Source organism: Sinocyclocheilus anshuiensis, unplaced genomic scaffold (genome assembly GCF_001515605.1).
Source record: "Sinocyclocheilus anshuiensis isolate Anshui unplaced genomic scaffold, SAMN03320099.WGS_v1.1 scaffold29, whole genome shotgun sequence".
Lineage (NCBI taxonomy): Eukaryota > Metazoa > Chordata > Actinopteri > Cypriniformes > Cyprinidae > Sinocyclocheilus > Sinocyclocheilus anshuiensis.
Genome location: NW_015539835.1, coordinates 915,377 through 928,463, shown reverse-complemented (window position 1 = coordinate 928,463; position 13,087 = coordinate 915,377). Strand labels below are relative to the sequence as shown.

General features: G+C 40.0%; 1 protein-coding gene across 2 annotated transcripts in view; it reads left to right on the top strand.

The window, feature by feature from the left end:
* Nucleotides 1–6,508: 6,508 nt before the first annotated feature.
* Nucleotides 6,509–13,087, top strand: part of traf2b (Tnf receptor-associated factor 2b) — a 30,322-nt gene continuing 23,743 nt past the window's right edge. The window contains exon 1 of one of the 2 annotated variants that reach the window (XM_016480606.1): nucleotides 6,509–6,613. In XM_016480606.1, the coding sequence (XP_016336092.1) occupies nucleotides 6,593–6,613 (21 nt within the window). In that variant the 5' untranslated portion in view covers nucleotides 6,509–6,592. Of the gene's footprint in view, nucleotides 6,614–7,065; nucleotides 7,154–13,087 lie in introns of those variants that run through there. The other variant, XM_016480607.1, reaches the window with a different exon arrangement.

Below are 13,087 nucleotides of genomic sequence, written 5' to 3'. Positions count from 1 at the left end.
AACTGCTTGTGGTTTCAACAAACCCATCACTTTATCAAAATTTCACCATCCAGTTAGGCTCATCAACCATAACTCCGTCAAAAACAGCTAGAAACCTTGGAGTTGTGATTGATGATAAACTGAATTTCTCAGACCACATTGCTAAAACTGCCCATTCTTGCAGATTTGCTTTATACAACATTAGGAAGATCAGGCATCAGGCTTTCAGAACATGCAACACAACTCCTTGTTCAACCTCTTGTTCTGTCCTGACTAAATGTAAATGTTATACAATGTATAAAACATAGTTCTTGAACTCTGGAAAGACGCTAAAAGCCTTTATTATTATTATTATTATTATTGTTGTTGTTGTTATGTATAGTACTGGTGTCCGTTGAGAGTTACCATGGCAACCGGGAAGTTGCTGGAGAGGAGAGGACGTGTCTGACATTTCTCTCTGTTTCTCATCAATTATACAAAAAATAAAAGTTCGTCAACTGCGACAGATTGGTTGAGTAACATTACCCACAGTCTACTTTAAGTACTTTTGTTAATATTTATACCTCTGTGATTATGGTATCTTTCTTTATTTATCTGAAATGTCTGCTAGCAAATATTACGCTAGCTTGAGTGTATTTTACTGTTCATATTTGTGCGTTTTTCAAAATAAATGAACTGAATTCATTTCAAGTCTGTATTCATCGTTTACAACTGTTGAAACAGCCTTTAAATTAGTTTGGGCAAATGAGGACATAAATTAGGTTAAACTACTGCATGTCCGCCCATAGAAAATAAATAATTATAAAAATTACCAACTGATTACCAGCACACAACTATTGATCCACCACGTTACCACGACGTCGCAGTTACTAACTGGCAACATCATAAAGTTACGTTGTGGTGACGAAACTGGGAATTTAACTTTTCCGGTTGCCATGACATAACTAGTTATGTCGCCACGACGAAACTTTGGTCACCAGATTACGTTGCAGTTACGTAACAGTCACGTAATTTTTTTAGCTGAGTTAAAGCTCTGAGTTCTATCCACGTACTGTCGCAGTGCGCGTACAGGACAGAGCAAAGCTAAGGCTGGGTCTGCCTCCTCCAGGGGCAGCGCTTGCAGGCTCACTACCTGGTCCCTGAAGGGAGTGGTAGGAATCTGTGGCGTGTAGCCGGGCCGGGGTCTCAGTGTTGCACTGGAATCAGCCGGCCCAAACTCAAGGCACGATTCGTCGACCGAAAATGCCTGCAGGTCCTCCTGGTGGGAGGAACACCATTCGACGAACAGGTTCCACTTCAGCGCATAGGCCTGTCTCGTGGACGGAGCACGTGCTGAAGCGATAGTGAGAGCTACCTCCTGGGGTAGGTCACCTAGAACCTCCGTGTCCCGTCCAGGGACCACACATGGAGTTTCCACAGGTCTGGATGCGGGATTTCAACATTTACAGTCCCCAGGACACCCCATGCAGACTTTCAGTTAACTCAGGGACCCAGAGTATTAAAAAGCTAAGTACTGTTTAATATTCACTTCTATTATTGGCTGTAACAAACATAATAAACATATAGAATATAATATATAATATTTTATTTTATATTAAAATAGATCATATATATACAAAACACTGATAATATATATTTTGGGAATCCCTGGAACTAGAACATCTCAATGGATGTAGAAGAGTCATTTAGACGCGGAATTATAATTCACAGCATGTCACAGTAATACAAACAGTATTACCTAATGATGGCTATTTGAAAATTTCAAAATGTTTATGCAACCTTTTTTCCATCATTTCTGGTGTAGGTCACCTAGAACCTCCGTGTCCCGTCCAGGGACCACACATGGAGTTTCCACAGGTCTGGATGCGGGATTTCAACATTTACAGTCCCCAGGACACCCCATGCAGACTTTCAGTTAACTCAGGGACCCAGAGTATTAAAAAGCTAAGTACTGTTTAATATTCACTTCTATTATTGGCTGTAACAAACATAATAAACATATAGAATATAATATATAATATTTTATTTTATATTAAAATAGATCATATATATACAAAACACTGATAATATATATTTTGGGAATCCCTGGAACTAGAACATCTCAATGGATGTAGAAGAGTCATTTAGACGCGGAATTATAATTCACAGCATGTCACAGTAATACAAACAGTATTACCTAATGATGGCTATTTGAAAATTTCAAAATGTTTATGCAACCTTTTTTCCATCATTTGCAAGCGAAAAGAAAATAGCCAACAGTGAAAAGTGCCACTAATTCAGTAAATAGGGGTCAATTTCACTAAAGAAAATAATAAAAATAAATGAGAAAATGATCAATGACACACTCTAAAAAAAAATGCTGGGTTGTTTCAACCCAACCTTGGGTCAAATATGGACTAATCCAGCTGTTGGGTTAAATTTTAAAATTACATTTTTAACCCAAAAGTTGGGCTAGTCCATATTTGACCCAAAGTTGGGTTGAAACAACCCAGCATTTTTTTAGAGTGTACCACAGAAAATACATAATCCCATAATGCGACAGTACTAGTTATTTTATATAGACAGTGCACACACAGAGAGAAAGAAAGAGAGAGAGAGAGAGCGAGAGAGAGAGAGAGAGAGAGAGAGAAAGGAGATCCTTCCTTTGAGGAATCGGCCAGGGAGGGGCTGTCGCGAGGAGCATGAGTTCCGTGAACCAGGTCCTGTTGGGCCAATATGGAGCCACTAACAAGACCTGCACCTCATCCTCCCTGATCTTGCACAGTGTCTGTGCGAGCAGGCTCACTTGGGGGAACACATATTTGAGCAGGCCCTGGGGCCAGCTGTGTGCCAGTGCGTCCGTGCAGAGCGTTGCCTCGGTTAGGGAGTAGAACCACTGGCAGTGGGTGGTTTCTGGAGATGCAAACAGGTCTACCTGAGCAACTCCGAACCGTCTCCAGATCAGCTGCATCTCTCCACTCCCCTGGAAGTGCTGCTCAAGACAGCTTGTCGGCTGCCCGATTGAACACTCCTGGGATGTGGATGGCATGAAGGGACCTCAGATGCTTCTGACTCCAAAGGAGGAGGTGGCGGGCGAGTTGCGACATGTGACGGGAGTGTAAACCGCCTTGCTGGTTGATATACTCAACACTCGCAGTGTTGTCCGTGCGGACCAGAACGTCCCTGCCCCGAAGGCGCCCTCTGAGGCGGCTCAGGGCAAGGAGTACTGCCAGCAACTCGAGGCAATTGATATGCCAACGCAGTTAGGGACCTGTCCAAACCCCTGACACTGCGTGCCCGTTGTACGTGGCTCCCCAGCCGGTGGCCGAGGCATCCGTGAATACCACAGCATGCCTGGATACACAGCATGCCAGGGGCACTCCTGCCCGAAGGAACGAGGGATCTGACCAGGGTCGTTTTAACGATTGGGCTAGGCGGGGCTGAAGCCCCGGGGCCCGAGCAAGGAGGGGGCCCGTGATTGGCTGTGGAGTAGATTGACTGGAGCGCCGATCGCCAAAGCCACCACGCCCCCCACTTATTAGCACTGTTATTTAGTTTACTTTTCCGTAAAAAGTTGATTCTGTGCTTACTTGATCTAATATTTTGTTTTTAAAAATGTTGTAGATTTAAGTAGCAAATGAGAATCGCTAAAATTAATGCATATATTTTGAGAGAACGGTCTTCTTTATGATTTTCAGTTTTGTTTTAGATAATTAAAGAAACAATTTTTAAATAACGAAAGAATATGTAAAAGTATGGTATTTTAGCCCCCTGCTGTTGGGGCTAAAGGCGCACAGTAATTAACATGATAATTAATAGATGGCTGACTTTTCCATTTCTTGACATGACATGGTTAGATTCAGATGGTAAATATCATATATTATGCTGGGTGTCCATATTAGAGATAACCATGGCTGACTTTTCCATTTGTTGACATGACATGGTTAGATTCAGATGGTAAATATCATATATTATGTTGGGTGTCCATATTAGAGATAATCACCATGTTTAGAATGAAACCATCATATTTAAAAACATGATATTAATCATATCATATAATAAAATATCGTTTGCTGTTACTACTGTAAATATATATTCAATTATTATTGGATCTCCTTCAATACTTTCAGAATCTTTACTTATTAAAACGATTTTGTTTCTGTATTTTAAAATATATATTTTTTATTTTATTATAATTATTTTAATGACAGCATATTTATTGGAAAAAAAAAAACTTTTATTTTTCAAAATAAGCAGAAAATAGTACAAACTTTGCTAAAGTGATTGTTTTGAAGAAGTATTAACTTAGACATTATTTAAAAAAAAACATTATTTTAGCTGAAGTATTTGTATAAATACCGTGTGCCTTTTACCCCGTGTGTGGGCCCCTCTTGCCACTTCATACATTTATACGATTTTGAAACAAAATAAACAACTTGAATGATTTATTTTTACACAAAATCTGTTGCTTCTTTAATGTTCAATACAACGTATATATTTTTTCTGCAATTATACATTTAAGGCGCAGTGAATGGCACATTTTTTCTTAAGGTGGGCCTGGGGGGCCCTGCAGTAAGTCATAGCCCCGGGGCCCAGTGCAGTCTTAATGCGGCCCTGGATCTGACCATGGGCTGAAGGTTCTGTGGCAGGCCGGTGTAATCTGAACCCGGTGAGTACTGCGAAGCCACGCCCAACTCAGGACTCGACCATGGAGATAGTGATGAAGCGGTCTCATATGGAGCAGACCGAGCGGAACTATTGCCGCAGCTGCAGCCATATGCCCCAGGAGCCTCTGAAAGAGTTTCAGTCATCTGGTTGACCGAATCCAACTCTATGCCGTTGGCACGTGTTTGCTCTTTCCCCAGTTGACCCGAAGATCCAACTGGCTGAGGTGTCTGAACACCAGGTCCCTGTGTGCGCACAACTGATCGCGAGACTGTGCGAGTATGAGCCAGTCGTCGAGATGAGGATGCGCACACCCTGTTCTCTCAAGGGAACAAGGGCCGCCTCCGCGACTTTGGTGAAGATGTGAGGCGAGAGGGACAGTACTGATATGCCCACCCCTCGAACGCGAATCGCAGGAATGGGCCGTGGGAGGATCGAGACATGAAAGTACGTGTCCTTCAGGTCGATCGCTGCAAACCAGTCTTGGGGACGGATGCATTCGAAAATGCATTTCTGCGTCAACATCTTGAACGGCAGCTTGTGAAGTGCACGGTTCAAAACTTACAGATCCAAGATCGGTCGTAACCCACTGCCTTTCTTGGGCACAATGAAGTAAGGGCTGTAAAACCCCGACCTCATATCGGCTGGAGGGACCGGCTCTATCGCGTCCTTCGCCAGCAGGACTGCGATTTCCGCACGCAAGATAGGGGCATCGACAGCTTGTTTAGTTACACTCGAAGTGGATTGGTCTCTCTGGCGAGATCCCAATTCGTCGGTCATCACCAACATGACGTCGAGAGTGACCGACTGAAAGGGAACATGAAGTGCAAAGGGAAAAAAACGGTATCACGAGCTCACACTTGATTGAAACGCAAAATAAAAGCAGCGTTGCAAATAAATTAGTAGCTATGGCCATGGAAAATATGTGTTGCAAAATTTTAGCTTTTGCTCGGTTTCATTTATATTTTGCAATTCTTTATTTTTGTTTGCAAAACTTCTTTTTTTCTCGCTACTTTCATTTTCGTTTGCAAAACTTTATTTTCTTTTGCAATACTTCAACTCTTTTGCAAGTATATGGCATTGAATTGACTCCATAGAGCAGCAGTGGTGAACTCAGTTCCTGGAGAGCTGCAGCCCTGCAGAGTTCAGCTCCAACCCTAATTAAAACTCACCTGCCTGTAGCTTTCTAGTAACCCTTCAGACCTTGATTAGCTTGTTCAGGTGTGTTTGATTAGGGCTGAAGCAAAACTCTGCAGGGCTGCGGCTCTCCAGGACTGACGTTCGCCACCCCTGCCATAGAGGATGAGCAAAGTATGCATACGAGTTGTGAAAGGAGCGGCATGTCTTTGATGAAACGGGAGCAATGTGCTAAGCTTAGAGGAGGGAAACTTGACCCAAAGTATACTTATCAGGCTAGTATCAATCCAATACCAATACCAAATTTGGTATCAATACCAACGATATTTGAATCGATCCGCCCACCCCAATGTTAAATTGGCTTGCCATAAGGAGTGTTTATGATGGTGGCGGTATGCACCTTTCCAGTTGGTTTGCAACCCGCCAATAAACTCACAGAAGAAGAAGTCAGAGTTGCCAAGTCCGCCTATTATACGCGACTTTGGGCTTCTTTTTTTGTAAAGTTGCGTGAAAAAATCCCGGGTTGCGGTTTTTTGGGTTTATTTAAAAAAATATGGCTGCTTGTTAGGAAAACCTGACAAGCAACTTCGTTTCTTTTCAGTTATGTTCACCGTATTCTCCAATGCATTGATTGACACTCTGTCTGCTCACAGTTAATAGACAATCAGTGCAAAAATATAAGTGCTGTAGCGTAATTTGTCCAATTTTCCGCCCCCTCCACACGCGCCTTCTTTTTTTTCTCCAATGAGGGATTGAAGAAAAATCACGTTCAAAAAGAAGGCGCGTGACGCTGTAATCAAAGCGATGATAGTAGTAGACGTAGAGGAGTAGGATGACTTTTTTCCCTTACAAGGTAGCCTAATTTTTAATTTTTACAATGTTTTTGTAATGTATTAATTATCACGGGCTGTAAAAAAACAAAACAAAAACAAGTAGGCCTATACTAAGAGTAGATTTGGTTCGAATAGCCAATATTTTAATAGGCTATAAATATGTGGCTATGTTACAGCTCCCCTCTGAAGCGCTTGTGTTTTTCCTGCTTTTCCATCTGTTCAATCCTATTCTGATCACAGGTGATTGGAGATGAGTTTTGTTCCTGCTTTGTTGCAGTTTGCTGATTTCTGTAAAATAACTTGTGTTTTTGCTTTTCAGATAAAAGGGTAGTTTCAGTTTAATATGTTGCGGGCTCATTTATTGGTAATAAATAATTGATAATAAATAATATTGATGATAATAAATTATCAAACAATATTGGGCCTGTTTTTGAAGTTGCGGTTTCTTATTTGTCTCGCGAGAGTTGGCAACTGGAAGAAGCGTTTATGATGACGTGCGTACGTACTGACACAACCACTGACGGTTAGTTTCCCCCCCTCACAGTATTTGGAAGAGTTTGGTAAGTAACTTTTGTATTCTTTTTGGTTGCTTTGAGATTCACGTTGACCGTAGTGTGCCGAATTTGAAACACGTTGCTTGTAGTTGAGCAGTGTGTGCGGGTGCTGGAGTGAGTTGCCATTTCTCACTGGGAGAGTCAGGAAACAACCTAGATACATTGCTTTCAGCTGCTAGTTGATTTTTTGGAATCGATTTAAGATCGCTTTTGTGGTAGCAATAAAGACACTTGATAAATTCCTCTAGCGTAATCTGTTGGCTTTGATAATTAATAACGTTGAATGTTTTAGTGGCTGTAACTCGGCAACATATGTCAACACCAAGGTGTAACTTACATGCAGGCTACAGTTTAGGCCTACACTAGATATATGACTTTGGAAAACGTCATTTTTGTGACTTGATGACTTAAATTGAATCATGTTGTTGGCAGTTTGTTGAAAACGTTGAAAAAGTCTGTCTGTTGTTATGTTGTGCTGATCATACTTCCTGCTTCCCACAGTTTCAAATAATACTGCTTAATGAATAAAATTGAAGGTTTGAAGTTTTATTGACTAAAAGCAAATTGTATGTAGAAACGTACTATCCAGTGTTAGGATCTATAGGCAACACTTTAAAAATAATGCACTTTATTTATATAATTATGTGATATAGACTAGGCCTATATGGAAACCATTATTAAGTTGCCTCAACAAATAGACTAATAGATTAAATAGCGTTTGTGTTTGGCATTGAAAGGAATAGTTAAATAAAAATAAAAAATACCCCCCCCAAAAAAGAAAATGAAATATGAAATTTGTAAACATATTTACAAATACTTGTTTAGCTCAAAACCTCTAGGACGTTTGTGAAGCACACAACGTGATATTTTACAGAATGTTCAAGATGCTCTTTTACATACAGTTGATTATTTTGATAATTGGTCTTTACGATTATTACAATGATTAATCAACTAATTGTTGATTATTTCACCAATTAGTAGGCTTTGTTATATTATTCAGCTTTTATAATTTGTTAAATTGAGTTACACATATTCTAACTAATAAATACAACAAGTTAATCACTTCAGTTTTTAAAAAATGTCAATTATATTACTATTGTACAATTAGGCCTATAGGCCCATTTATTTTTTACAATACAAATAAATATATGTGGCACACAAAATGAGATGACAGAGAGACTTTCTCATTCACTATTTTATTAACCGTACGAAAAAGTGTTGACTGACCTAACATCACCTTTTGTAAATTATATGGATATTGAGCAAAGTAAAGGTAAATAAGACATTTTATTTTTTTATAAATTATTTTATTCACAACATTAGCTTAAAACACCTTAGTGTTATAATTATCAAAACAGACCTGATCTATTTATTTATGTATTTTTGCATTTACTAATAAAAAGGTTTTATCATTAGCTAGCTCCACACTGGAAAAAAGCTGTTTAATAACAGAAAATCAAGTTGTAATTGTAACCAAAGTCCCTTTAAGACAAGTCATTTCACTCAGCGGCCATCTTTGAAACGCCTCTCGGGCATGCAAGTGCAGCTCCTATCTCTCTGTTGTGTTTGTTTGTTTGCTGGTTTTTATTGTATTTGTTATACTTGTATTTGTTTTTATTGTTTTTGCCATGAAAAAAGCCTTTGATGCTGACATGGCATTACATGAAATAAATATAGGCTATATACTACTACTCCTATCTCTCTGAATGGGGAAACATCAAATTCTCCAAAAGATTTAAAATTCTCCATATTTGAAATCACCAATGAAATATGACAACAACTGTCTCATAAATGTTTTTTTCTTTTGCTCAAACAGCATTAAAAAAAAGCTTATTTTTCAGGGTAGACCAGTCAGTGCGCATGCGCAGTCCTGAGCTCACGTTTCAGAACGCTGACTGTTTCTATAGCAACCGGGACTTCTAACGGCAGCTGCAGTGACAGGCAGACTTTACTGATTAGCGATTGGCGCTTTTACTCAGAAGGTGGGGCTTCCTTTGATAGAGCTGCCATATTGAGCGTTGCATTTTTCCCTCATTCAAAACTATACGAGTGACACCTCTTGGTTATTCTATAGTCTTTGTTGTATCTAAAAGCGACACGGACACTGTTTTTGTTTAACACTGTAAAGCTTCTTTCCCTAAATTAACCTATAAAGCACTATATAAATGAGCGTGATGTGACTGGATTGCTGAAATTGCAGAGCTGCTGCAAACTTATCCACATGGCTAAGATCAGATGCTTTCTTAACTGCTGTTATCTCACCGCTGTCATTTTTGTTGTGTGTTTATTTCGTTATCGAGAGGAGATTTTTACATATTAATCTAAACGCTGCTCTCAGCAGCGTCTGGTTCTGCTGCGTTTGCACTCTTGACTCTCACTGCCAGTGTATGTCGTCTTCTCTTGAATTGCATCCTGGAGTGCTGAATTAGTCTTGCGCTACAGCGCCACACTGGTCAAAACGCGTTATTGCAGACCCTTGCATTAGGTCATATGAGAAAAAACTATTCGACGACAAAAAAAATTTGTAGACAATTTTTCTTGTCGTTGTTGTTGATAATGTTGACTAATTGTTTCAGCCCTAGTCATCATGGTGCTTCATAACCACTAACACAAAATAGGTGTCATTTTAAAGCTTAGAAGCTTGGATTTACAGTGAATATCACATAAATGACATTATGGAAAACGATTGCATTGCAACGCAGTTTGTGCAAGTCCAGAACAGAGACGATTTGCTTGCAATAAGACAAAAAACGGCCGGTTGCCGATCGCGTATGTTCCAGGGGAAGCTCCTTAGTTCGGCCATCCTACACACACGTGACTGACCGCTCGCTCGCACCAACAGGAGGAGGAGGCTCGTGTTACTCTCTACACTGCACTCAACCTGAGGGATTCCTACACTTTCAGTCTTTGAGGAGAAGCGGCAAAGAACCAAAACTCCATCGGTGACAGAATGGAGAAAAAACCTTGGGAGAAACCAGGCTCAGTTGGGGGGCCAGTTCTCCTCTGGCCAGACAAAACCAGCAGTTCAATTTCAGGCTGCAGCAAAGTCACATTGTGCAGGGGACTCATCTGGTTCCTGTGGTTTTGTCCCGGTGGTCGTCTGAGACAACGACCACTGGGTCGTTGCTATATCGTTAGCTATAGCTAACGATATAGCAGATATGACCGATTCTTAACAATTGGTTTTAAATTTCCTGAAATATTATAGGTACTCCAAAAACGGTTTCCAACGGTTTGACTTGATCTACTTGAAAATGTGAACTGCAAAAGCATCAAACATGTGTCATGGTATGGTATAAAAAGCAGATTTGTTTCAGTTAGAGACCAAACTATGGCGAGTTTTTGTATGTAAAAATGTGTGCTACGTTTTGGTTTATAACTTTGAGAAACGTTAGTAAACTATAGTAGATTGCATGTCTTCATTTAGAGCAGGTGTTCTTGATTCAAACAAGCCCAAAATCAACATAAAACAATATGTAGATCGTACGAAAATCCCCACGGAAAGCATTATATACTACTTGGCTAAAGCTATTGGACTTCATGGATCAGATCTCATTGCGATCATGACACATTGTCTTCCAGCGTCATAGTTCAAAGTTCAACCAGTGTTAGCTCGATCTCAGGTATGGTGGGTGGGTATGGTGTGTAGGGACGAGGCATGGGCCGGTATGAGATTTTGATGGTATGATAACCTTAAACAAAAATATCACGGTATCACGGTATTGTCGTTACAGCTCTAAAATGTGGTTTGGAAACCGTAAAATTTTCAAATCGCGGTATACCTTGAAACCGGTAATCGGCCCATGCCTAGTAGGGACCAATCAATCACTGTTTAATAGTGGGAGCTCGCTTGGATTGGACTGATCGCTCAGATTGACAGGTCTTACTTTACCATGCGCTTTATAATAGGAGCACACACTGAAAGCGCACTGGAAGGTCATCAATCAGGATCATAGTAGTTGTTGCTTATTCTATGTAATAAGTATTTTTAAGTTTTATTGTGGCTTTTAAACATGTAAGAAGTTCTTATGTTCAGAGAGGCTACCTTGTTTCCAAATGCCATAACTTAAAGTACTTTGAGATATAAAATTTGGCACAGATGCAGTTGAAATGATTGTGTACAAACCCAAACTGATTTGAAGCCTAGTCACATAGCCTATGCTTTCTAATAGTCATCACGTCAAACATGAATAATAACAAAATTAAATCAATAAATTGCATCACTTTTTCTTGGGTTTTCTCAGCAGTGTTTTAACATACGAGCCTCCAAACAAGTGTCATTATGATTAAAGGTGCAATAGGTGATTGTCTTCAGAAAATTTTTTTTGTTATGCTGGTTGAAAGTCTCTTCACATCCCGATAGCAATCATTAAGTTAAGTGGTCTGAATGTATTTATCTGTATTTATATATTCTGTGGAAGGCGTAGGACCAAGAAATGTTCATCCAATCAAAACGCTCTCTCCGAGCGTTTTAATTGGCTTTCCTACCTGACTGTCAACATATGTATTAGCTTACCTCTGCGCACCCGGTTCGCGCAGACAGGATACGTCATCAGCGCGTTCACGCACGCTGTGCAGACAGAGCGAGAATGGCAGACATCAACAACCCGATCTTCCTTCCTGCACGGTTTCACGGTATTGTCGTTACAGCTCTAAAATGTGTTATTTTTAAATGACTGGGTAAAAAAAAACAAAAAAACTTTTCCCCGCTGAACATAATATATTTTGTTTTTGAGCAACATACAGAATATTAGGAACAGTAGAATTTGTTTTTTTTATTTGATTTGTTTCCTAAAAAGAAGAAAAATAGAGTAAAAAGACTGACATCTTTATTCAACCTAAATCTGTAATTACAGTTTAATTTTAGTTATATAATTCATATACATATCATTTAGTTATATAATTTCATATACATAATTTGATTTAATAATAACACTTTTAAAGTTTTCTCACCGGTGAATGACACATGATGTAGCCCAGCGGTTCCCAATTCCAGTCCTCGTGCCCCCTCGTTCTGCATATTTTGCATGTCTCGCTTAGTTAACACTAGAGGTCGACTAGAGGCATTTTTAATTAATCGGCATCGGCTGATTGTGCTGCAAATTAGGCCGATTTATAGGCAGGCGCATCTGCGGGCAGCTAAGCATTGTTGCGGAACACCGGAGAATCTTTCTGGCTGCGTGAGACGGAGCAGCTCACACTCTGCAGTCGCGGCTCGTTCACACACAGCTTCAGCTAATGATGGCAGGGAAAAACAGACCGTTTCGAAAGCGTAATTACATTTTACCCTACTGTCTTGTTCACACACAGCCTCAGCTAATGGCAGGGCAAAACAGACCGTTTCGAAAGCGGGATTACGCTTTACCCTACTAGAATTGATGCCGGAAAGTTATCATATTCATAAGTGCAACAGGTCATTTGCATGTGAAAGTAGAAACACGTGCAATTCAGACGAAACTTTTGGGCTGATTATAATGTCACGTGCACGTTAACTTTCCTCGTGAAATGTGTGTGTAGGTCCAACAATAGCATCCACGATGTCATCGCTCGTGGCCAGTGAACTCTTAAGCAGTTATGAGCAGCAGACTGTGTAATATGTGTGAACTCTTTTATTTTTACCACTTGGCCATTTGGCTTATAACAGTGTCCAGTGTTTCCCATACATTGAGTTATTACTTCGTGGAATATCGTTGAAGTCGCTTTGGATAAAAGCGTCTGCAAAATGACTAAATGTAAATGTGAATAAACGGATCACTGCACGTTTCAAAATTAAAATGCAGCGCTGGTGTTTTTATATGAATGTATCTTTGAAAAGAACCGACCGTCTTCAGAAAAGCTTCGGTGTCGTTTTCATTTCGTCTTTCCTGTAATGCCTGATAAAGTAGCGTTTGTGAGCGCAGTGCTTATTTGATTACAGCCGTTACCGGGGAAACCTCTATA